The sequence below is a fragment of the Scardinius erythrophthalmus genome (genome assembly GCF_964197995.2).
Source record: "Scardinius erythrophthalmus genome assembly, chromosome: 12".
In the NCBI taxonomy this organism is placed as follows: Eukaryota; Metazoa; Chordata; class Actinopteri; order Cypriniformes; family Leuciscidae; genus Scardinius; species Scardinius erythrophthalmus.
The window spans coordinates 6,524,330-6,551,944 of record NC_138232.1 but is presented as its reverse complement, the minus strand read 5'-3'; the positions used below and the strand labels follow the sequence as shown (position 1 = coordinate 6,551,944).

The following is a 27,615-nucleotide window of genomic DNA, read 5'->3' as shown; positions in this document are numbered from 1 at the left end:
TAATCTCATTGAGAAGAAGTGTCGTTAGATTAGTAACTTCCAGGTATTTGCCTTGATCATGATCTAGAAAGAGGGTGGCGTATACATCTCTTAATCACAGTTAGGCTACTTAGACCAAACAAGTATACACTTTGCCTCATGACACAGTTTATAAAAACAGGGTTTCAGGTGAAAAATAAAGGCTTTTTTTGCAAGTTGGCCTTTCTACAATGTTTACACAAGCATTCTAATGTTAATCAGGGCAATCAAGAGAATTAGCTTATTAGTGTCTGTGAGAGTAGTTTCTGTGATTACACAGCTACTCTGGAAAACAAAATGTAGCCTACAACCATTTGTTTATGTTTTTGTCATTTGTTATGGTATGTTTTTATGTTTATTCATGCTGACGATAGATAGGCTATATATTATTCATATTTTATTTAACACAAACAACTATTATTCTGTAAACGTCATTGAACTAAATCACCCGTAGCTTTCCATATGGCTGGTGTAATTTGACACCAATGCACGCACCCCCTCGGCTTTGACTCATAGGGGGAGGTCCTTAGAACTGAGTGACGAATGAATGTGGGTATGCAAATACATTGAGGCATGATTGGACAAGTACATTTACACCCTACACAAATGGCCCGCCTCCTATTTTAAAGCTGAAAGGAATTTTCCACAGAACCACTCATTCAAATTTCTTCGCTGTGGAAGGTTCTGGTACCGAAACTCATTTAAATATTTGAACGATTTCAGAGGTGAGTGTTTATTTTAGGAAAAAGCCTAAACCAGTTTTATGTTCTAGTAGAGTAACATAGAAGTTAAAATTTAACGTAGTAGATATATAAATGTTATGCGCCGACCAAACGTTTATTAGTAATATTATCAAGTCATTTGATAATATATCCAGTGGTGGAGGTGTGTTATTTTAAGTGTTTGACTTATTTAAACCGGCTTTAGTGTGTTTGCAACTAACACTAACACTGCAGTTTTGACTGTTAACGTTAGTTGAAACCGGGTAACGTTAATTCATTCATTTCCGCTTTTCTCGAAATTTCCTTTACCGCCTCGTAGTTTTGAATTTTTCGCTTTTTATAAAAATGCATTGCAATAGATACTTCATTGTCTTGCTATTACTGTATTTGCCTATCTTAAATGCTACAGAAAAAAAAAACATATTTTAAGAATAGGGAACTGCATGTGTTGTAAATTAACGAAGAAATAACATGCAGAGTCTTCAGTTTCTTTGCAAGCCTGAAGCAAAAGCTGTGTGTTAGACTTAGAGGAATGTCACTGAAACATGTCAGGTCTTGAATAATCTTGTTAAATTCTTGTGAAGTGAATTTGAATCTTTCTTTTGGATCGACTCTTTTCGAACCATTCACACAACTAGTTTGAATGAGTTATTCACGCTTCCAATAGACACGCAGTCAATAACAAATTACATTATTTAAAAATTAAAACGTACTAAACTGTATACAAATGGCTTTATTATAACGTTTTAGAACATTTAATCTGTGAGATGTTGGGGACAACGTGATGGCGTAATTTCGTCAGGACGTAAAAGAATTGCCCGCTCTTTGAAATTGAGAACCAATTCGCGGAAATGAGTCTGATTTTCCCATTGACTACTGATATCTCTACTCAGCAGAGCAGAGATCCAATAACACGACACAAAGGCAAAGCCAAACCCTGACGGAACTGAACACATGCGTACAGGGCAGGCGTGCTTGTGTACATGCGCGCGCACCCTCACACACACACTAGCCGGAAGTGAGTGAGTCCGTGTCATTTGACCTTTATCGGTCAGTGTTTTGGTCAGTGGATTAAAGCGTCATGAGATGCGTAGGAAGAGCTTAATGACAGTGAGGTGCAAGTTATTTTTTCCGGTTGTAGAGTACGTGTAGACAGGCTTATTTACGGTATATCAGTCAGTTAACAGTCATCTCTGTGTCTTTACTTCCAGGTCTCCGCACTCGTGGTCTGTACTTCCTTGCTTCCTTCACTGATCACTGCAAGAAGCTCTCATCAAACTTTCAATCTTTATCTGAAACTTCATTATGTCTCAACAGATCAGGTACAGGAGAATATTATTCATTTATATACATTTTAACGTTTTGTTTAACAAAGTAAATGGCTGTTTCTGTGTGATTTCTTCTGTTGAATGTCTATTTGATGTTAATGAATTGACAAACACCACCTTGCATTTATTGAATTGCCTTTAGTTAAATATTTTATAAACATTGAAAGTGTGTGTTTCATTAATCGATAAGTTTATTAATATCAAAAGGATATATAAATATGTGTCTGTACATTTTTTAATGTCTTACAAGTGAATTTGATAAAAGACCCCTTGAATTCACTTATTTTTAAGTGTGTTTTTTAGGAATTTTGTAAAGCACTTTAGTTGTATATTTTAATTTACAATATTTGTGTGTATATATATATATATATATATATATATATATATATATTAATATATAATATATAATATATATATATATATTAATATATAATATATAATATATATATATATATATATATATATATATATATATATATATATAAATATATATAAATATATATAAATAATCTTGGGCATGCTTTCATTCTCACCTCTTTTTGTTTGTTTTTCCCCTAGCCTCCCTGCCAAGCTGATAAATGGTGGTATTGCTGGCATCGTTGGGGTCACTTGCGTGTTTCCCATTGATTTGGTTAAGACCAGACTTCAGAACCAGAGACCAGGCCAGCAAGTCTACAAGAGCATGTAAGAGCCTGCCACTTTTTTTCTTTAAACCTCTCAATGCTTCGAAAATTCTGTTACTTTTCCATTTCAATTCACAAACACCATTTTAGTGGTGTTATAATATACTCCTGTTTGAGTCATGGCTGTGCATCAGACCCCTTACTTTGATTTGATAAGCTGCCTTGCATTGGTAGCTAATCCTAGTGGAATGTGATGCATGGGCAGGCGTTAGTTGCCGCCTAACATGATGGTTTGGCCGCTATGGTCACTGCAAAGCCTTATAAGGATTAAAGCCAGACAGCGTCCCATGCATGATGCAAACACATACATAGTGAACCGATAGCACATGGCTTTTGTTGTTAATAAAGGTTAATTTGTGGAAACTGGTAGACTGGCCCATGTTAAAACATCTTGTTTGTCTTTCAGGATTGACTGCCTCATCAAAACAGTGCGATCTGAGGGATACTTTGGCATGTATAGAGGTAAGATTCACTCATTTATTTATTTATAAGTGCATGTAAATGTATAGTATGCCTTTTTTAGATTAGTATAGTTTTTTTAAATGGCATGATGGGTACACCTGAATAGACGTGAGGAATCCAGTCCATATGACTTTGGATAATGCACTAGAGTTGGTTGGCTGGTGATAGTAAACTCAAACTTTTTTGTAATTTGTTGCACTTATAGCAATATTTAAGCATTTTCCCAACATCTGAACAGTATATATATATAAAAAAAAATTTAACTAAAAGAGTTTAATTAAAAATCAATACTTTAGAGTGTACTTTGGTTGGTAAAATGGACGCACTATCAACCTAGAGTATTACATATACCTTACTTTTAACCCCCTGATGCATGGTGTCCACTACAGTGGCATTTTAACCATTCAGGGTGTGATGTTACACCCAAACCACAATGGGCTGATTTATATTTACCCTTAGCCATAATTCTGCATGACTGTCCATATTCATGACCACGTGTGTTAAACATAGCTTCACGAAAGTGGTGATGCACCACGTACATTTGCAATATTTACCATAATCTTTTCATTTTAAATGGGCCAATCTTTCAAAATGCAGATTTTATTTTAAATTCAAGAAAGTTTAGATAAAAAAAAAAAAATTGAGAATGATTAGATGCTGTTTTAAAGTCTTAAGACGTGTGATTTTAATATTTAATGCATCAGAGGGTTAATTTTAAATTAAGCAAATCAAACATGTTGTAATTATTACAATTGGTAGATCGGTTGTTTGGCTTCAGTTATTCAATTGACCAATATAAGTGTCCTTGAAGAGTGTTATCTGTAGAGTTTGGGGGAGATTGGAGTCGGTGTTTTGTGCCGGGTCTCCATTTCTGTGAGGAATGCTGTTGTTTGCATCTGTGTTTTTCATGTTACAGACATGGGTCCCCGCTGGCATAGTGAAGGCTAGCCGATAAGGCGCAGCCACGCTGGAGGCAAATCATTTATCATGGTTCTTACCCACTCTGCTCTATTACAATTAGGCACCAATATTTTTGTTGTTGTTTTTATTTATAGTTAATTGTTGAATCATTTTGATATTTACTTTTTTGCTTCTTGTTTCTTTGTAGATTGTTTTTTTTTTTTTTTTTTTACTTTTTTCTTCACTGTCCTTGCTCTTGTCTCATTCAGTACTAACCCATCTTGCCATGTTCTGTTAACATCTAGAATGTTTTGTTGGATATTATCATCACTTTTGCTCATTATCTGCTTTCTTTTCCTTTTTTAAGATCAGTCTGATCATGTGAACAACTGTTTCTTTTAAACAGCTGTATCTTAAAACAGCATGGTCCTAGTTAGGGCTGGGCAGTATGAACAAATACTTGCATCACTGTATATTTATTTATCAATTATTTTGGCCTGAATTCAAGTAAAAACATTTTATATATTACCGAAAACAGGCATTATTACATGATGATAGTGAATCGAATATATTATAAATGAATGTTACTTTATCTTATTTTCCTTTCTTTTATATTAATCATTTTCTTTATTTAAACTTAATGCCAGACTTATGCATGTGTGAATTTATCAATGCAGTGTATTATGAATATCATTTTCTGCAACATTTTAAGCTGTTGTAAAATGGCTGTGACTGCACATCAGTTGATTTACTTTATTAATGTTACAGTTAGCACATGCAACACGTCAAAACTGCACATTAACAAAGCTGTCTTCATTGGAAGTGGTTTGTTTGCAGATTTAACGCTGCATAAACGGCATTGCGAAATCTCACATTTCTACCGTTGCGCTGAATATACCGTCATACTGCACAACCCTAATGTCAGTCTCTCTCTGGAATGTGCCTGCATTCTTTTCTCACTGAAACTTCTATCCTATATTTCTAATATCCTCTCTGTTTGTTTATATAGTTGTTTTTATTTTATTTTTCATTTTGTTCACATTATGTAAAATCCCCCTCCATCATCATCTCAGTTTTCTAATAAGCTTTGCTTATATTCTTAGTCTGTTAGTGGCATTTTTAATCTTATAATCTGCCTGAATGTTACTTGATAAGGTCATGTTGTAGATGTATCTCTGGCTTGATGGTGGTGGGGAATGTGTGTTTGCTGATCTGTGATCAGTTGTGGTGTGGTTTATTAACCCTCTGTTTGTTTGTCTTTTAGGTGCTGCAGTTAATCTTACACTGGTCACTCCTGAGAAGGCCATCAAACTGGCAGCCAATGACTTCTTCCGGCACCACCTCTCCAAAGATGGGTATGTTTGCTACTGCTACACTTGGTGCTATTCAATATCTGTTTTACCTAACAATTACAAAATAACATCTGTGCTGTTATATAACCATTGCCTTGTTTGTTACAGGAGAGGGCTGACTGTATTTAAAGAGATGTTGGCTGGATGTGCTGCTGGCATGTGCCAGGTTGTCATCACTACTCCAATGGAGATGCTGAAAATTCAACTACAGGATGCTGGCAGACTAGGTAGGGTTTCCTTTTTGTGCTTATTAGAGCAGTGAAATCTAGTAGGGCTGCTCGATTATGGCAAAAAAATAATAATCATGATTATTTTGGTCAATATTGAAATCGCGATTATTGGTGTGCAACATTGTGAAATAAGACGTTGATCATAAGTAATTTTAAATTTCACAATTATCGATACTTCAGCATAAACTAATACTAGGTTAACTAATGTAAGAAAAAGGTCCTCATAATAATTACACAAGACAAGTAAACTGTCAGCAATACAATAAAAACAAAGAAACTGATTACAAACAAAACGGAAAAAATACAACAGAGCTAAATTTTGAATGAACAAAATAAACAGTGTTAAGTTTTTCAGGAGTATGTACAAACAGTGGTATTCAGATAATATATTTAAATGTATATAATCATGAAATACAACACTTCATATAACATTGCATAGTCATACTGGACACATTACATATAGATTAATCCTTATTAAAGCTACTTAAGTTATTCAGTCAAGATCAGTGAGTGAGTTCCTGTCATTTGTTGTTTATCTTTAATGACAGGCTGCAGCAGCTTTATTAGGCTGCAGTCACTTTAAGAGCTAATGCACGGATCCAATATACTGTTACACACGTTTTCTTTCTTAACTCTGTACGTTTACTTAAGACACAACTCACTGACTGTTTACATGAATACTCTCCAAAAAGGCTTTGACTTGTCAAAATGCCCATTTGCTGATCCGCATTCGGCTCCGCACACAGAAAGCCACCTGGGGAACTGTCTCTTTTGTGGCTTAATGCCCTTTTAATAACACAGTTTAATATGAAACATGACTTGCAGTTTAGCAACAGACTGCATTTTACAACACTCACTTATTTGGCTATTTGGATGTCAAGCTTGAGCTTTTAGGGAGGAACGAAAGCGCATTGCTGTGAAGGAAAGGAAGGTACGCTGGACTGAATGTGGCAGTGGCACATCGATTTCGGATTTTAACGATTATGAAAACAAGATAATCAATTACGATCAATTGTACAGCCCTAAAATCTAGCATATGCAATAGTTTATTCTGATTGGTTAGTTGCATCATTCTTCATCCATTTCTTGTCCATTTATTTTTGTGTGATAATGTAGTTGGTAATTATTGCAAAATAACCCCAACAAGGTGATCAGAACACCATGCTGACTGAGTTTATTTCGCTATAATGATCAATATTATCCCTTATTGTAGTTATTACTCACTTGGAACAACTTTTCTGATTGTCTTTACAGCCGTACAGCAGAGAAAACCAGGCATCATCCCTCCCAATAGACTGGCCACCACAAACGCAGTGCTGAGTCGCTCCTACAATGTGATACCCAGCACCTCACACCGGGCCATATCTGCCACCCAGATCGCAAGAGAGTTGCTGCACACTCAAGGCATTCAGGGGCTCTACAAAGGCCTTGGAGCAACTCTATTGAGGTAATGCATTGTAAAATCTTTATTGTGACTGTTAAATGCAGACATTCACAATAATGAGAACATAAATGCAACTTTTTGTTTTCTCTTTTTCTCCAATTTAGAGACGTACCTTTCTCGATCGTTTACTTCCCACTCTTTGCAAATTTGAACAAGTTGGGTAAGCCCTCTTCTGAAGAAGCGGCACCATTTTATTGGTCATTCATCTCTGGATGTGTTGCGGGCTCCACAGCTGCTGTTGCTGTTAACCCATGTGATGGTGAGCTGCTTTTTTGTCCTCTTAAGCCCCATTTTGTTGGTGCACTTCAAATGGGAATGCAGATGCTCACCTTGTCTTTTGTTTTTAACAGTGGTTAAGACCAGGCTGCAGTCTCTGAACAAAGGAGCCAATGAGGAAACCTACAGTGGCATAATTGACTGTTTCAGGTGATGCATCATCCCCATTACTTGTTTTAAACATTACAATTTAACTGATTTGTAATTCTGGAATGTGAGTATATCATCTACCATGTGTGACCTTTGCTTGTTTCTTTGTTCCTACAGTAAGATCTTCAGGCGAGAAGGGCCGTCTGCATTCCTGAAGGGTGCAGGTTGCAGGGCTCTAGTCATCGCACCGCTGTTCGGCATCGTGCAGGTCATGTACTTCATCGGTGTGGGAGAGTTTATCATGAGCCAGTCCCCCCTAAAGCTAATCTCTGACTGAGCAGACACACATACCTCTGAGTCGACCAAGACTGTGGCAGCTACACAACCAACTGTACATTTACAAGAAAAGATAAACATTAATCAAGATGGTGAAGTTGTCGCGAGAACGACAACTTCTATTCTGGTTAAGTTCCTGTGAGTTTATCCAGCCTTACCGCACTTCCTCTATGGTTTACAGGCTTCTTTGATGGGCTGTAGCCAACATTTTGCACTTGTTGGTAAGGATATGTCTGGAGGAGAGCGCTTATGTGCTTACATTTTCTAGAAGCATATGTGAAAGTTTCCCCTCAATGAGGAAGACTGGTGTTGCTGTAATGACACTAATGTTTTTGTTGACTTTTTTTCCTCCCATCTATTCACTTTGTACAATTCTTTTTGCATTAATACTTGCTTTGTCTGTCTTTTTTCCAACTCCAAATTCATTTATTTCTGTTCCTGTCACTGTTTTCAGTGTCTAAACAATTGGGTTACTTAATGCTTTTGAAGCCTTCAGACCTTGTAACTCTAAATTGTTAATATTTTAAGGAATGTCTTTGTTTTTTATTCTGTTGCTGCACATGCCCTCCATCTTACACCATTTTGGTTTTTGAACCGATTTGGGGAAAGTATGTGAGGTGCAGTCTAAAATTCAGGATTATCTTGATGGTTTCCTATAACAGACCAACATTTGATGCATATCGTATTTATGCAATATTTTGTAGACTTTAACTTCTGTTACATGGACCAGCTCATGTTACAACTGTAGCTTCCTGAGATTTCTAATCTCAAAGCATAGGTCATTATTTTCACGTCATGTGTTTGCAGAAGTTTGTCCATCGTATTCATTCAAGGCAAAGTTTGAGGGACCCAGCCTTAAACAAAGACTATATATTTAAGTGCTATGATGTTTTGACTACAGTATTAACATCTACAGACAATGACATTTCAGTGCAACATGTATTCATTTCTGTTCAATGGAAATGGGTTTTATTCAACATTGCAAAAATAAAAAAGCAAATGTATACTTGTGAGCTGTTTTAATATTGTTCAGGGTTTATTGACCTGTGACCATATTTTCTCATTTCAAAGCCATTTACATGCAACACAATGCTATAAAAGAGTAAAAAAAAAACCTACTTGAAGTTGAGGAACTACAAACTCAAATGTGCATATTACTGGAACGGCAAACACATTTATAATGGGGCTTTGTCAGTTGTAAAGGCACATCGATCAATTAAACTATTGGGTCATATTCTTGAACAGAAGACAAAGAGAAGCAATGGCTGAAGAATTTAGATATGTTTTTGATTTGGCTGGTTTTGTGCAATTTTACAGTAATATTGCAAATTACATTTGTTGATCTCCATAAAACCTGGTGTTTGAACTCTACATATTCAAAATCAGCCAAGAGAGGAAGGTCATGTGGATTAGCCACTTAAACGAGTGACACACTTGAAAAAGTCAAAATGAATGAAAAGTTGTTTAAAGAGCCTGAAGGTTGAGTTTCAACTTAGCAGTAACTAGTTTTTTTTTTCTAGTACTGCTGTAATATGTATTATATTACTATTAATCAACATTAAGTTCCTACTGGCAAGATTTAAAAAAAAGTAACCAAATTAGGAATTTGTCTACTGCTTAACATTAACCAATAGCCTAGACAATAGCAGCAAACTCAAAAGGTTCCAGAGGAAGAGCAAGTTTACATTTTGATGAACAATTATGAAGCTAATTGTTTTTCTTTGTAATATCATGCACTCATGAATCTTTCACAATAGAACCAGGAACATTACTAAATCAAATAGGTTTATTTTGAGTTCATGCTGACTTTAAGTGTGACAATCTGTGCCAGAGGTCTTCACTCACACTCTTCCACTCTTTGGCTTCATTCAGTATCTATATGATGTGGCAAAATTACAATAACCAAATATTAATAACCAGCAAAACACAAACATATGACCCATTATCTATTAGCACAGAAAACCTGATCTACTTCACACAATAAATAACATGAAAATAAGTTGATCAATAAGAGGCATCAGAAAGCTTATTTACATCAGTAAGAAAATGGTCAGTTCACTGTGAAAGTCTGGACCGAAGAAGGACTCAAGATGTGAGAACTCTCTATTAAGCGAGAGCAAGTTTGAAAAAGAGATGTACACTATGTACCCCTTGTAATGATTCAGTGATAAATAAAGACAAAATAAATGTAAAGGTTAATTGGGTTACAATAGCAGTCCATGCAGAGGAGGTCATCTTCAAACAATGCAAGGAACAGAAAAGACACAAACGATCAGAGAGAGAATGCTGTTCACAAAACAGTACCACAAGACCCACACTGCCTCATGGGAGTTCCTCCATCCCCGCTCCCAAGCCTGAATGTGATGGTCCGATGAGGTCAAAGAAGGTGCGCTTTGAAACAGTCCATCTGGGCGAGAGGGGAACTGTGAGGTGCCTAAATAACTTCTCTGCTGTTTCGAATGGCGCAGCAAAGAACCATGCTGAAGATCATGCCAATTATCTGTTAAAACAGTGAGGGAATGTTCAGATGTTATACATGATACATAAATATAGGCTACAGTGTTCCCAAAAAGCATTTGAACACTTAAGCCACACTTATAAAGCAAATCTCAATTGGCTGATTTTTTTTTCTCTTTGTCTCAAAATTAAGCGATAGCTCTTTATATAAAGTTGTATATATGAGTATGTCCAACTTTGAAAAAGAATGTTGGTTTCACATTCTTACCATTACTCCAGCAATGCCAAGCCCAACGTATCCAATTATGAAGAGTTTTTCATTGAAGAAGTCTTCGATAGCTTTGACGCAATCCTTATCAGCCTTTAAAAAGAACATTAGATGAGTTTGGCAAACTGATGTAGTGTGTTAATGTTAAAACAATGAATACACATCTGTTCACTTCTACAGATTTAGCTCTGGCTCTGACATCTGATTGGACGAGCACCAAAGCCGTTGTAAAATACCAGAGATGTGCACACCATTTAGAACTACAGTAATTATTATTCTGATTAATTAGTTAATTGAATATTAGAGTTTTATATCACATCTTTGTTGCCAAAAAAGATATGTTGTGTCGTGCATAAAAACCCATAAACTATGTAAAAAAAAAAAAAAAAAAAAAAACTGGATGGAAATGCCAAGATTGCGTATTACGTTTCGTCTGCACGCTCTGAGACGCCAGTCATTCATGATGTAGGAAAAAAAAGTCACAGTGGCTTCCCTGATAATATCTTACCAACCCAAGACTTTCGAACGGCAGTGTATGTTCACACACACACATACACACACACACACACACACACATACACACATGAGCTGCACCTGAATAGTAGTAATTTTTTATAGGCTAAAGCCATTGTAAACACTGTTAACGCGCTGTTGCGGTATCTTCTTTCTAATGTGTTTTGCTGATTGGGATCAACTGACAGTGTGAACTTCAAAACTGAAGCACAATGTGACATCATGTTTCTTAGCCGATCAATGTGCTTTCGTGACAGCTATAAATAAAAAACTGGCGCCTTTGTGCCCCTGTGGGCTTATCGGATCAAGTGACTCATTGGACATCTTGCCGCTGTCTGCTTCATTTCTCTCTCTAAGCCCTTCTTACCTTCTCCCTCCACTGGTCTGCGCCCCTCCCTCCCTCCCTTTCTTTACCCCGTACAGAGCAACATGGCTGCCACCTAAAGGTCTGTGTCAGAACTGCTCATCATTCGAGTATGAAAGGTGTCCTTCCTGTGAGTCTGAGGGCCAGATTTACTAACAGCTTACGCCAGCGCAAACCCTCTTTTGGCATTAAAAAACTACTGTCAGGATTTGTTAAAGACATGCTTGTCTGTCCTCATTAACACTCTCCCTGCCACTGACTCGTTTTTCTGGCAATCCGTGTTTGTTTTCACTGTTATATGGTAGGGGGCGCTGTTACACGTCTTCTGAAATAGTACAGCAACTCTGGATCCAAAAACAAGCGAAGATCGGTTAATAACTAGAAGGCATGGATAGTAAGTAAGCTAACCATAGTAATCAAACATTCAACATTCAACAGCATATAAATCAAAACTGCCTAATGTTACCAAATGAAATGTTTAAAAGCAGAGGCTCTGTTCTTTCTTTGGATATATTGACTTTTTATTCATACAACTTAATATTCTGGGGTCGATGAAAGTTTTGTGAATATGATAAAAAAAATGCTGCTACTGGCTGGTTACTTTTTTAGAAAATGCTGGCGGGGAAAGAGTTAAACAACGCAGAGAGACACTCCACATTCTCAGTGAATCAGAACACATCTGATATTTAATAAACATGTGGAGTGGAATTTTGGACCAATGTAATTTAACTGTGGGTGGGGATAGCACTGAAATCGACAAAATTTCCTGTTGCACAGTATATATATATATATATATATATATATATATATATATATATATATATATATATATATAATTATTATTTTTGTATAAAATAATGCAAAATAATAGAGCTTCGTGGCCTATAAGGAAATAATTATGGATGGAAAATCATGTCAAAATCACCTGGCATTGAAACATGTGTTTCTCTTCAACTAATTCAATAGCTTCCTTCAGAATAGTGAACTGAATTCCAATCAAGCAGATGAAGTGGCAGAGGTGAAATGATATTGAGCCCTCTAACATAAGCAATAAAAGATCGCTGCATTTTAACTAACCGTGTTAGGACTGGCTTCAGTGCACAGATCAGGAGGGCGAGAAGATTCAGTCCCACAGCACTCCAGCTGTGAAATAAGAACAGACATTACATCCACACAGACACTATGGCCACAGATCATTTACTAAATCAAATGCTTGACTGACCACTTTGTGATAGCTGGTGGCAATAGCAGTCCCGTTGTCATTTCCCAGAGTGGACTCATAGTAGTTTTGTACATCATTAATGATCTAGAAACACATGTGCGAGTATCAGCTCATTATTACATGACAGTTCATATTTAAGCTCAATAAAATGATTGACACTGTGCATGCAATACCTTTTCCTTATTCAAAAAGCCAAAGACTCCGGCAGCGACCTCTGCCCCAAAGATCACCAGAAGGCAAGCAAAAAACTACAAAAGAGACTTCACTTTAGTTTCTCAATACTAATTGCAATTCAACAGGATCATATAGCAGGATATCAAGAAGGTTATTTTCAATTATGTAAACATTTTATTTTATTTGAACACTGTGCACGGGTCGAGCATTATGAGACCAGGAACATGTATTAAGGAAGTAAAAAAGCTCCATTTTGATTTAATGTTTAATTTAAATTCTTCAGTGTTGACAAAAAAGTGCTCAAGGCAGAGTTGGCTGCAACTCATTACTGTGTAATTAACTGCTGTGATTTAATTACCTTTTCCTTGAAAAAGTAAAGTAAGGGATTACTCTTAATTTTTCTGTAATTTAATTACTGTTACTTATGATGTAATTGCATTAAATGTTATATAGACAATAGAACAATTCTATATAAAACAATAGTGGATTTAACATCAAAATGTTATGTCCAATTTTAAAATGTACATTTTTCAAGAATACAATTCAATTCGTTCGTCAATTCAAGAATAATTTATTCAATTTATTATTATATATTTGAAAGAATTAAAAGAGCAGTTTCATGTTTATCCTTGTATTGTTCAATGTGGGATTTGATTAGGAAAATAATTAGTAATAAGTAATGCAATACTTTTTAGAGAGAGTAATTAGTACAGTAATACAGAAACAGTGTGTTTCAAGTATTTCTTCATTTATTGTTGCGCAGTTTGTACTAGAGGTGTTCACAGGTCCACTATGATCTGAAAACCCGAGTCCAAACTTTGACAAGTGCCTCGGACACGGGTCGAGTGTGATATTAGTAGCCTCTGGTCTTGGGTACTTTTAAATATATGTGCTTTTACAGATATAACCTGAGAATACCAGAATTCTTTAAAAATATGCCAACTTTTCATTATTCGTTTTGGCCGTTCAATAATATTTTATTATTTAAAACGAATGATTCTACTTTATTCCAGGTTCATATGTGTACACAACCAAACCCTCCTGGATACCGTGTTCTGCAACACCTGAGACATTCGAGGGAATGATTAATGTTAACATTCATATCAATTTATGTCGTTTGAGGTGCAACATAAAGCTTGTGAGCGGTCGGACTCGCTCGCCCCAGAAGAAAAATTATTTCCTGTTGCCAGACACATTAATTACAGAAAACCATCTATATGCAGTACTAAATCAAATGAACAAAAATGAAACCATAACTGTATATGTGACCCTGGATCACAAAACCAGTCACATGGGTCAATTTCTTGAAATTGAGATTTATACATAATCTGAAAGCTGAATAAATAAGCTTTCCATCGATGTATGGTTTGTTAGGATAGGACAATATGTGGCCGAGATACAACTATTTGAAAATCTGAGGGTGCAAAAAAATAAAAAAAATGTGAAAATCGTCTTTAAAGTTGTTCATTTATGTTCAGGATTGTGCTGCATTCACTCACAAAAATAAATGTTTTATATATTTACGGTAGGAAATTCACAAAATATCTTCATGGAACATGATCTTTACTTAATATCCTAAAGATTTTTGGCATAAAAGAAAAATGGATAATTTTGACCCATACAATGTATTGGTGGCTATTGCCACAAATATACCCGTGTGACTTGTGACTGGTTTTGTGATCCAGGGTCACATATTTTGGTGTTTTTCCTCAAACAAAGCAATTTGTGAAAATCCACGGGAAACATTTTCACACATTTTTGACATACTCAAAGTAGATATTATATGGCAACATGGCTAAACAGCTAACGTAAACGTTTGTGAACTGCAAATAAAGTAGAATATTTTTAAATCTACACCTGCCGTGGTGTTTCTTATTTGGTGTATCTTATTTTGGTCTGTCATACCCGGTTGAAAAAGTCCCCACTCAACCACTATGCAGGGGATCGGGTTTGAAAAAAAGTTCTCGGGTCTCAAGTCTAATTTTATCAGGTCAGGTTTTTCTTTTTTTCAAATGAACTGATGCACATCAGGTTTGGGTGAGAAGTGATTCGAGTCAATTCAGGTCAGGTACAGATCTTAGGACCCGAGAAGACCTCTAGTTCTTACCCACCGATCCCAGAAGACACTGTGACTCTCTCACGGCCCCAAAGCAACCGAAGAACCCCACCAACATCATGACACCTCCTGCTCCGATCAAGATGTACACCGCTGCGGGGAGAACAGAGTATAGTGTAATGTTGAAAGTTAGTTCAAGAAAATCCCAACGTGCAGTTCATTAAATGACCAGATGATGGCAGAACATGAATAGGTAATATCATTTATTAATTTCAACTGTGAAAGTGCTCATATGCTCTAGTACAGATGGCAGATAAATGAAAATAATGTGGACCCAGGTGTACCTTTAGATTACTGAGAGTGAAAGCAACTGATTCAAATTTTATGAAGGTTTTGTAGGCATTTCCTGACAGATGGTCAAAATCAAAATCACCTGTGTTAGGTAATTTCCCACTCAATGTAAACTACAATCCCACACAAAAACACCATTCTTGTGTTTTGCATATCTATGCATTGAAGTGAGAAGTTTGAGTTGCGCTTCCTCACGTATCTCCAACAACCAGTGTCAAAGGCCTGGGCTCAACAGAAACAGTCTTTGTGTGAACAACACACATACAGACACCACAAGCTCAACCGTTGCCCTGACGCCTTAATCGTATTTACCGGCATGGTTTTATTTTTCCCAAAACAGTTAAGCGCAAACCTTACCCTGCAGACGTTTTCATTGGTCATCTCGATCACACACACATGTGTGTGTATATATATATATATATATATATATATATATATATATATATACGTGTATGTATGTATATATATATATATATATATATGTGTGTGTGTGTGTGTGTGTGCAATATATAAAAAAAATATATATATATGTAATCAAAATGGTCATAATATTTCATGCATAAAATATATTATGCCATATTTTCATATATAAAGTATAAACTGATAAACCCTAGCAATGCACAACAGTTGAAACTGTAGTTAAAGACATAACATTTCAGATCTATTTTGGACATTCATGATTACGGGATCTTCATGATCTTGTTGTCATTCTCCTCTTCTTGCCAATTATCTCACCATAGCAACAATTCAGCCACCCCAGACGCAGGGCGCTGACACGTCTGCTGTGCCACACTCACTTGAGACCGCTGTTGCTAGGATGGCACAGTCTCCCTCGCGAACAACTGCTTTCCCATGCCACTTTAGACAAGCTAGAGCCATACTAATTAATGGAAAAAGATAAACTAGAGCAAAATCTGAGGGCCTGGTGAAGCTAAACGCCGCTAAATATGCTACAATCCCTGTTGTTTAACGCCAGACTATAAATTAAAAGCCAATTGTACACAGGTTTACATTTCAGACATGATTCCACTGACATTTCCATCCTCGAAAGAGTCAAGAAGGTCAAAAGGCTTGCCAGAAAGCACAGAGCTGAAGTTTTGCCGAGGTTTTATTAAGGCTAAAGGAAGACAAGCATCACAACCCACAATAATTGATCCCCAAGGGAGAAAATAATGTTGTTTTCCGAGGACAGAACTAAGGAGATTTGACACGAGTCCTCTGTGAGTTCAGCAAGCTAAAAACACCAAGCCTCCTCTACTCTTGACTTCCTAATTGCCAAATGGATGGAAAACAAGCTGACATTTAATATAAACAGCCCTCCTCCTTTCCTTATACTATAAACACTGAACATCTCTAAATGGGCAGAGAGCTCTCTCTTCAACATCTCAGGACTCAGTCAATTCATTACTTGAGAGCCTGGAAAATGGGCAATTGTTGTTTAACAATGATAAGAACATCAACAGCAAGAAGATGAGCAAATGGAAAGTCCTGAGTTTTCTGTAAAGGTGTTTACCGAAAGATCACATGCTGTCAGTGTCGACTGGAATTATAAATGCACGATATGGCAACAGCTATGATGCAAAAAAAAAAAAAAAAAAAAAAGCACCCATAGGAACTAACCATAGCGCATAAATAGAGTAACATACCGGTATCTTGTCTAGGAGAAGGATGGCACATATTTGCTTGATATTACAATGGGGGGATTTCACTTACATTATTGTTAAAATAAAAATTACAAAATACATTTTTACAAAACCATTTCACCAGTAACTCTTAACTTAGTTTTTAATAGTCCAGTCTTTGAAAATATGAAGAAAAAAAAGTCTGTTAGGATTATTTTAGTTTGCTCAAAAACCCTTTTACCCGTTTACTGATGTATCACAAATCTATTTAAACGTACTTACAGTAGATGCAATTGATTTTAAAACTTTTTCCCACCACTTCTGTAACTAAAATAAGTGTAATTTGCATCTGGTAAATACTGCAAATATCTGAAATATCTTTAGCTAAGAAGTCTGAGTTAATAAAGAAATAGAATATCTGAGTTGTGTTTCATACGGAAATAAAATATCCTAGTGTTATATATATACTAGGAAACAGAGAATATATTATGTATTTTTGCAGAATTCTTCATCTTGCTTCCTGTTTTTGTCTTCTGCATCTGCTGCATTAGCTTCATAGCACATAGTTGTTTGCCAAGTGATATTCTTCTGTTACTGGGTAGAAACTGTTTGTTCCAAGCATAAACATATTGCCAGGAAATGCTTGTTATCTTAGACGAATCCACAGAGCATCTCTCACTTCTTCTTTTTTTATTATCGCTCTGTCACCGAGACATCATTGAAACGTTTATGCCTTAGGTTAAACCTGGTTGATCAGCTTCAGTGTCTGGGTATATGGGCATATGATGTCAAGACCCAGTTTTGCAATTTGTTTCATAATCATTGTGTTTAGCACTTGCAAAGAAGTTGTTTGTCCATTATGTAGCTCCGGACAGCAGTTAGCAGTCCCATATAGATCGTCTCATTGCTGCCACCAGTGGAAAAACAGCAGGAAGCCGCGTTATTAATGTGCAAATAAATGCCCTTAAATGCAGTTCTACAACTAGAGACACCAATCAACACACTAACCATTACAAATAAACCAATTACAGCACCACTCCTCTGCAAGACCAATGAGGTATATGTTGAGACCAACTTTCCGACCAACAGCAGCTCACCAAACGGCTGCTCTGGGGACTCAACCAGAGCTAAAGGGGAAATTATGTTTTTATAATTAACCGACACCAGTTACACGCCTTCCCCTATGAGAAATCAGGTTTGGCTATTAGCAAGAACTATCAGTGTCCCTGCTTATTCATCACAGCTAAAACCAATATCAGATTCGCCATTACAGAGGCCATTAGGGCTCCATGATGCAGATGGGAAATTTCAGCTTGAAATTGCCGTTGGAGCCCGGTGCTTTATTAATAGGCATTGGTGTTGTGCTTATTTATGAAACTGTGAGGTACAGTATGGATTTCTTTATGACAGTTTCTGTACTTTGTGATTAATAAACAGATAACGTACCATGGTAGAATTAATGCTGCCTTCACGACACATGCAATCAGAATTATCGTAAATATGAGTTTCATAGTTAAAAATAGGACATGAACACCCTCTCATGTTGTATTTACCACTGGAAATCTCTGAGATAATTTTGATATCGGAGTTCCCGAGTTGAGCGTGCCATAAACTATAAACTTGACGGAGGGGAGAACGATTGCTGCTGTGACAGGAATGCTTTATTCGTTTTTTCATAACAGCTACAACATATCTTATCATCAGAGAAGTGCATATTTACATATATGAATAATCATTTGAAGCGTATTGTATGTTTGTATACACAGATAGTCTGTATTTTACCGAAATTCCAGAATCGCCACAAGCTGATTATCTAGACAGCGCTGTGAATGTTTATATAGTTGTCAATGAATGGGACACTACATTTCATTTTGGCTTTCCAGAGATTTTCCCAATAAATAGGCAAGAATAAATCCTCCATTATTCCTGTTCTTTCCAACAACGAAGCACTTAAATGCAATGAGCTAATAATCATGAAAGTGGGAAATAGGAAATTTCCGCTAGCACATGAAGGCAGCATAATAAATGCCACATATCATTACAACACATACTATGTATCCCATGATGTAGTGCATAATGGCATATGCAGCATGTTCAACAACAAGTAGGGAAGTATTTAATTATTATTCACTGTCACAATATCTCTATATAGCACAAAAAGTTTATTTTAATCTTGTGAGATCTAATCTGATTGGCTGGCTTTATGCAACAAAAGTCAGGGTGCAAAGGTTTATTTCAGTCTTTCTTGTGTACACAATATTTTTTTCTCTGTTTTCTTAGTTTTTAGAGGGACAGAAATTTAGATTACAAAGTCTGCACAAATTTCGTAATTACTAAATTGACTAAAATGAAATAAAAATAAAGCTAAAATAACACTGGCCAACACTCCTGTGCAATTATTATTTTTCTTTATTTTGCTCTATCATTGTAGTATCAACTATTTCAGATAAACACACTCCTAAAAGGTACAGAAAAAGAAAGGAAACTGTGGTTAGTCATTTTATACTAAGTCACATGTCCCCTTTTCAACAGTTTCGCCTATTCATATATTTACAGTGTAGTTTCCTCTCCTAAACCCCCCCCAAGTCTGCTTTCATGACTCTATATTTTGCGTTAGGTTTATGAAACCTACAAAACTGTTATGTAAACATTTGCTGTGGGCTTCAAAAAAAAATTTGCAACTCACCAATGAAGAAGTGTTCAGGGGCATCATTTTCGGCTAAGAGGTTGGCCGTGTCTGGGTCAAACCTCAACCATAATCCCACAGCCAACACCACTGAGCCCGACAGCTGGAAACAAGAGTGAAACAAATCAGGAACATGTGCGGAAAAAATTCACTTCACGCTGTTTCTGTGACCTTTGCTGGTCCTTACTCCATGTCTTTGATTTCAAATTCTGCACTGGTCTATTTAGTTACAAACACATGAATGCAGGGTTTGACTTTGAGAACAGGATACTTTGTATTTTTCCCATCACCGTAACTGGAAGGATAACCTTGACTAAAATAGAGCATTGATTGTAATTCTGTAAGATAAAGTGTATTATTGTGATACTGAAAATAACCTTTTGTCCATCTGTAAGGTCATCAGAGAAAGTTTGTTTGCCTTCTAGTTATCAAGTCAAAGGGAAACCTACTAGACATTTTAGATTTCCAAATTTTAGTAGTGTTGTGCTCAAGCCCACCTAAACCGAGGCCAAGTCGAGACCAAGACCAGGCTAACATTCCTCAAATTCATCTGAAAGATTAACATTTACTGCCTGAGAAATGTCTTATTATTAATCAACTATTACAATTAGAATAATAAGAGACTATACAGAGCTGTTAATAATCAAATGAAATCACTAACAGCAAAATGCATCTTTTCACAGCAGAGGTGGCACAGAAGTTCATCTGAATTGGTACAATTACAAATGCATAAATAATGTTGAGATTAATGTTTAAAAAAAAAACATTTTGTTTATTGAACATCTGTATAAAATCAATATCACTTTGCAATTGTGATCATATTTGTGGAAACAACCCTCTTGCTCACGATATTGCTTAATTATATCATATTTTATAATATAAAAATCAAGATATCAAGTACTTTTCTGCAATCATATCTTGAATTTAGTGATATCCATGCTGTTGTGGTCTTGAAATAAAATCCAGAATCCTCTTAGTCTGAGACCGAGAACAAATGCGGTCGAGACCGAGACAAGATCAAGACCTTCAAAAAATTGTCTTAAGACCGGTCTCGAGAACTAACACTAAATCTTCAGAAATTTACCCTTTCCAGTGAGTCAACAGTTAATGTTTGCTCAGTTAAATCAGCCTCAATATGCAATTTTGAAATGGTGAAATATTAATAATAATTATGACAAAACTCAGTTGAAAAAAAATCTATTGATATTAAAAGTCAAATTATTAATAGATAAAAAAATCCTATTATGACCTTTATATCTCATCATTTTGATTGCTAATAACTGACTTTTTAAATTCATAATTCGAGTTTTTATGACTTTTTGTCTTATGTGGCAGATACGAGCTTTCATCGAAATGACTGCATAATCTTTGTGGAACAGGTGATTATTGCAAAGGCGACATCATGAATGTTATCCGTGTGCAATTACATTTTTAAGCGTAAATTGAGAATCTAAATAGTTTTTAAGGCCACTGTCTACTTTGGTGCCCATCTCTATGATCAACAGGCAGGCTGTGCCAGTCTGACAGGCTTGTCCTGCTGGTATCCACCATCCCCCAGTGCCATCCCCTGCCCCCTCATACCCACCCTATGCAACACCAGGACATAAAACTGCACAGGACAACGACCCACTTCTTTTTTTTGCCTGCCCTCTCAAAGACAAAGGCCTTGCTGTCCAGCGCAGTGAAACCACTCTACAGATAACCAATGACTGAAGCCACTGTGCCCTAAATTACATCTTACACTAACCATTTAAGCCAATCTAATGACCATTAGCGCAGTGACAAAATCACAGTGTGATGTGGCCTTTGAATGGTTCCTATGACATTTGTGTGGTTTTGAGCAACAAAGAGCGAATGAAGAGAGGCTTTAAAAGAACTTCATTTAAACCCTTCATTAAAATAAAGCTGAAATCAAAACTTACCTAAAAAATTTTCAACTAAAACTGATTTTAGTTCAGTTAATTGCATATATGCCACATTTCTAATTTTAGTTCAAGTACTAAAATTACTAAAGCTGAAATAAAACTAAATTAAAGCTAAATAGAAAACTAAAACTTAAACTACAATTCAAAATAAAAGCCAATTCAAAATATTAATAAATGCCACAATAGTAGGCTATATAAATAGTACTTATATAACACTGATCTAATTATACAATCTATTGGCTTATGCATAAGTTTAAGTATATATTTATTTAGTCGACAATTAACATTTTCTCATCAAGAGCAATGGATAAAAGCGTCTGAAAATGTAAATCATATTTCTTTAGCACAAAAAACTAAATTACAGAGTGTTTGAGACTGAGCTTAATGTTTACATTTAACAAAACAGGATGGTGACTTATACTAAAAGGATTAAAAAAAGCACCATAAAAGTATAAAAATACTGGTAAAGTATTGTCTACTAATAATCTTTCTTTAGATTTTAATATGAGGCCATGTAACTTGCAGCATAACAACTGGTCATGTGATATATGAAAACCAATGGCATTTATTTCAGCGACATGATGCACCAATAATGGAAGGCACAATTTTTTATTTGAGCATAAGCACAAATTAGGAGGTGAAGATTATGAGCCAATAACAGTTTTCACTCTGTTTCTCGCAAAAGCTATCGTCTGATTTCCGAAGACTCGGAATATAACGCACTAATCGCATTGATGGAATAACATGGCGTCAGAAAAACGTGGGTGTGTCTCATTTATGGGTGATCTATCCCTTTAAGTAGGAGTAGTATGCAAGGAAAACCAAAAATATCCTTAATTTAGACGGAGACGAATTTATGCACTTATAGCACTAAGCTGGATTGAACTTTTATCAAAGGAATAATAAAACGAAGTGTATAAAGCAACTGAGACCATAAAATGATCAAATATTAACCTTATCCACCTCACGGAACATGCTGTAAAATTATTATCTGAGGACGTACAGTGCATGTACTCTGCTTTGCATGTGACAAAAACTTAATCAACAATGTGGCGTTATCTTTGAAGAAATGACAACACCATTATTATCCAGAAAGTTGTTTCAGTCTCAATGAATCCTTCAGAATTCAATGCAGCCCAGTGAATAAAGGGGTGTTGAATGCAGCACAAGAGGGTTCTACACTTTCAATAACTTTCCTTAGTAACCCGATCTTTGAGAACTAGCTTTGAAGGTTTTCCCATTCAGCATGTGCAGCTTGAATCTTAAAAAAACGTTTGCACAGCCACAGAGAAATTTCAAAGCCCCTTATGATGGATTATGTATGTTGTTTGCTTCTTATGTACAAGTGCAAGTATCAAGGTAAAAACGATCACATTCTATAATTTAGGGCACATATCACATCGGCAAAAAAGTGTAAAAACAATATGCTTTCTTAATAAAACAACTATTGGTAAGTGTAACTCGTCAGCTAGTTGCCAATATCACCATTTTGATATTACAAATAAAAAGATGTTTTCCCTGGTAATTTTGCAAACTCTGTTACCAGCAAACTGTATGCCACTATTAAAGGAACACTCCACTGTTTTTTGAAATAGGGCTTATTCACCTTCTTTCCTACATTTAGATAGGTGGGCAAATGCATTTTTGTCTCAGTGCATGCATTTTGTTTTAGTTTGACAGGGTCGGCGCTAACTTAGCTTAGCATAATGAATGGAATCCTTTGTTGCCAGCTAGCATGTCCTGAGTAAAAGTGATATAAAAAATAAAAAACCCCACCTAATTACTTCTTGTGGCCTGCGTATTCACAACAAGTACAAATAGCGATGCAGATTAACACTAGGCGATTTCCTATGCAGATATTGACTTGGGACTATATTAGGGGGAAGCACAGGTGAAGCACAGCTACTTGGGCACAGAGATATCACGCCCAAGTAGCAGTGCTTCGCCTGTGCTTCCCCCTAATATAGTCCTTAATATATAAGTCAATATCTGCCTAGGAAATCGCCTAGTCTTAATCTGCATCGCTATTTGTACTTGTTGTGAATACGCAGGCCACAAGAAGTAATTAGGTGGGTTTTTTTTTTATATCACTTTTACTCAGGACATGCTAGCTGGCAACAAAGGATTCCATTCATTATGCTAAGCTAAGCTAGCGCCGACCCTGTCAAACTAAAATAATGCATGCACTGAGACAAAAATGCATTTGCCCACCTATCTAAATGTAGGAAAGAAGGTGAATAAGCCCTATTTTAAAAAACGGTGGAGTGTTCCTTTAAGTGCTACACTTTAAGTGACTCAAGACTTTTCTGAGAATTTTATGTTTTGCAGATATTTCTGTAAAATTCTCAGCATGTTCACTAAGGACAAGAATATTTTGTAATCAGAAATCTTCCTTAAAGATCATTTTGATAGTTTTAAGAGATGTTCTGCAAAACTCAGTCAGTGTAGATGTAAACTATACCCTGAAAGAATATCAGAAGCAGCATTCTAGTTATTTAACAGTAACATAGTTGACACAAGAAACATTGTTGACTGGACACATTGTTACAATGACACTCAAGTCATTTGCATGTGAAGATCTCTTATGTTTTCACTGGCATATAAACAATAAAGTTAATTTCGTAAAATAAGTCAAATATCCCTTAATCCTTCCTCATCCAGATTCACCCTCATGCACATCAACACTCAGTCTCCTCTGAGACAAATAGGGTTAAATTATGATTAAAAACTAATCCATGACAAATAATTCATTATCATCAGAGGACACAGTCACACAGTAGGACCATAACAACTATTTCATTCAAGAGTTGGCTCTACAGGGTAACTTATTTTACAGGTAACATAGTTGACAATGTTACCATTTTCACTCATAATTTCAAGGGCAGGCCTTGTCTGGACAACCAAGCGTTATGTTTTATTACTTGATCAGGTTACCCTCAAATTTTAATATTTACTTGAATTAAAAATCATAAAAAAATATTGCAAACCATAACAATGTACCAAACATAGTTGACGGGCAATTAGTATACTCCTTGACAAAAGATCATTGGAGGTAAAATAAAAAAATAAGAGGATATTTAGCATAATGTCTTCAAAATATCTGCCGCAGAAGAAAAAGACCACATGATGCTGGATATACGGTTTTTGGATAAACCATTTTTTAGATTTTCGTGGTTTGGCTAGTAACATTTAGTTGACAGAATTTGAGCTTACAGTAAAATTAAACATTTTCTTATTTGAAAAAGAAAATTACATTTAAACTCAATGTATTTTTCTAAGGTTTTTAGATTTTAGAAATAAATGTAGTTCTCTAGACCCACTGACTTCAAAGAACGGTCAAAGCAAGAACTAATTTTACGGACATAAAGGCAATTTCAAGCAAACTAAAAAACAGGGTGCACAAAATATTTGGGTGAGGTTATAGTATGCATTCTCTTAATGGATAAAATATGATATTTCTAAAGAAAATTGTTACAAAAAATATAATCATCATTAATGTACATAAAATATACCCTAAATTATAGAATGACCCACATTCAGCTTTAGACATATGCTTTCCACTTTAAAACACAATTATGGATCCACACAGTACTTTCAAAGACTTGACCGAAGGAAATCACATCACAACCTCAAATGATCCTAAATAAATAAGACCAATTCTGTTTATCTGGCTATACATGAGTTTTGTTGAAAATGTCACAACAAACTGACAGCCTGTTAAACATTTGTCACTCTCAGCTGGTGGGGTGTACTAGAAAATGCCCAAATAAAACATTGAGACACAGTCCACAATGCAAGTGGATGGATAGAGAGTCAAAAAACAATAAGAAACCGTTTCTCCTATGGTATGGCATAGTTAGTTAACTGTTATATATATACATACAGCCGAGACTTGGCCTATTCTCTGGAAGTGTGGTTTTTGTATGTTGGTTTCAAACACCTAGTTAAAACTGTCCTAAAACTAGAATAATTTTGTAAAATATAAACACAATAAAACCACAGAAATTATTCAATCAAGAGTCAGCTAATGAAGGTTTTACTATTTGAATTTAACTTAAAAGGCAATTAGGGCTGTTTTCGACTAAGGATTTTCATAGTCGAATCTGATTCGTTAGATTTTGCCGTAGTCGACTGATAGTCGAACCTTTTTTTTTCCTTTTTTTTTAGATAGCAGCTAGATTTTTTCCATTTCAAACAAAAGAGCTAAAAAACACATATATATCACACATATATCATAACATTTCATAAACATGAGGAGCAATATGAGAGAGAAATTTGGTGATGGTTGTTTAGGTACATTAAACCACATAAAGCTTTTTCACGCCCATGAGAACCGCGTGGAGTCAACTCGCACATGAGAACCGCGTGGAGTCAGCTTTTTAACGCACATGAGAACCGTGTGGAGTCAACTCACAGCCGCTCCGCTGCCCTGCTGAAAATGTGAAGCAGAAACGCTTAATATCAGATAACGTCCATAATAATTGGAATCTGGGTTCGATTTTTTGACCATTTTCAGTGGTTATGAGGAGCAATATGAGAGGGAAATTTGGTAATCGTTGTTTAGGTACATTAAACAACGTAAAGCTTTTTAACGCACATGAGAACCGTGTGGAGTCAGCTTTTTAACGCACATGAGAACCGTGTGGAGTCAACTCACAGCCGCTCCGCAGCCCTGCTGAAAATGTGAAGCAGAAACGCTTAATATCAGTTAACGTCCATAATAATTGGACTCTGGGTTCGATTTTTTTTTACCATTTTAAGTGGTGAGGAGCAACATGAGAGGGGAATTTAGTAATCATTGTTTAGGTACATTAAACCACGTAAAGCTTTTTAACGCACATGAGAACCGTGTGGAGTCAACTCACAGCCGCTCCACAGCCCTGCTGAAAACGTGAAGCAGGTTTTTGAATACATTTTTATTTATTTACATTAGTAAGCTACAGGACATCTTTCAAAACCTGACCTGCGCGAAAGCGAAAAAATAAAATAAAAATGGTACCCAGCCCTTCTGAAAATGCGAATGCGTCTCTGTCCCCAGCACATTTCAAACCAAACTGACGCCCATGTATTCGACTATGAGGTTCATAGTCGAATCAGACCTCTCCGAATCGAATCGTCGAATCCTCGACTATTAGAAGTCAGCCCTAAAGGCAATAAATAGGCTACATTAATTATTTAATAAATATTACATTCAATTAATAAATACAGATATATTGTGGAAAATGGCTTTTTCAAAATAAGGTACTATTTTAAAATCTGTGTCAATAAACAATAAGTTCCCATTGAGACATGCTGACACAAATCCACGCTAAGAATATTCACTGGAGAGAAAAAAGTGTGCAACTTGCCCCGTTCTTCCTTATAATAGACCATGGATACTATATAAACATAAAAATATATAGCTTTCCTCTAAGACATAGGCACATTGTGGCTGTGTTTCAAAATCTACTGTCTATCTATAATGCACAAATGATGCTCAAAATGTCTGCACGTGCCTTTGAGGCTCAAAAGTGTTGTCCAGATAGTCGGCTCACTAGGTATTGAACAGAGCCGACATCTGTCACCTGTTTGTAGTTTACAAAAACATCGGCATCCTAAATGTGTTGCTGTTGTTTTTGCTAGAGTCCATAGGAACCTGCATCATGCGAAAATAAAATAATAATAAAAATTGTGCCGAGACAGAAAAATCATCCTACAGATGTTGAGCAACTCCTAGAAAACAAGGCGACAGCAATTGCACGTACACTTGTGTCAGTGCAATTCATTATAGATCAAAGCATGTATGTGTGACATCATCGTCACGCAGATATCATCAGCACTGTTCGCACTTACCCAGAATATGAAGTTGAAGACGAACAGCAGGTATTTTACACATTTCATGCCGCCCTGTACTTTGCTCATCCTGCCAGCCGTTTCGTTTCGCGCGCTCGCCGTTTCGACCAAAATGTTTGCGCAAATGTGCAGGCCTGTCTCGGAGATTTAGGTCAGTAATATTATTCAAGCAGAATCCACTCACGGACCGTCAACACCAGCGCTGCTCGCGTGTGCACAGTGTGTGAGAGAGCGCGCGCGCGCGGATCAGCACCGCCCATTGGTCCAGCAGGACACGGGGGCGAGGGCAATGCTTCTTTCCCGC

General features: G+C 36.2%; 2 protein-coding genes across 4 annotated transcripts; one reads left to right on the top strand and one right to left on the bottom strand.

The window, feature by feature from the left end:
- Positions 1 to 663: 663 nt before the first annotated feature.
- On the top strand, positions 664 to 8,845 carry slc25a55a (solute carrier family 25 member 55a). Of its 3 annotated transcripts, none has more exons than XM_081381285.1 (10): positions 664 to 743; positions 1,952 to 2,062; positions 2,627 to 2,752; positions 3,158 to 3,213; positions 5,378 to 5,468; positions 5,574 to 5,692; positions 6,950 to 7,142; positions 7,244 to 7,398; positions 7,490 to 7,565; positions 7,683 to 8,845. In XM_081381285.1, exons 2-10 carry the CDS (start codon positions 2,046 to 2,048, stop codon positions 7,840 to 7,842), a joined length of 993 nt encoding a protein of 330 aa, XP_081237411.1. In that variant the 5' UTR covers positions 664 to 743; positions 1,952 to 2,045; the 3' UTR covers positions 7,843 to 8,845. The 3 variants fall into 3 exon arrangements, with proteins under 3 accessions (XP_081237411.1, XP_081237412.1, XP_081237413.1); XM_081381286.1 differs by lacking the exon at positions 664 to 743 and adding an exon at positions 1,640 to 1,855; XM_081381287.1 differs by lacking the exon at positions 664 to 743 and adding an exon at positions 1,810 to 1,850.
- On the bottom strand, positions 8,770 to 27,615 carry tspan2a (tetraspanin 2a). Its single transcript, XM_081381288.1, has 8 exons — positions 27,312 to 27,615; positions 19,555 to 19,657; positions 14,951 to 15,048; positions 12,839 to 12,913; positions 12,666 to 12,749; positions 12,521 to 12,586; positions 10,567 to 10,659; positions 8,770 to 10,341 (listed from the first exon to the last, which is right to left on the bottom strand). The coding sequence occupies exons 1-8, from the start codon at positions 27,378 to 27,380 to the stop codon at positions 10,276 to 10,278; spliced, it is 654 nt and encodes a 217-aa protein (XP_081237414.1). The 5' UTR covers positions 27,381 to 27,615; the 3' UTR covers positions 8,770 to 10,275.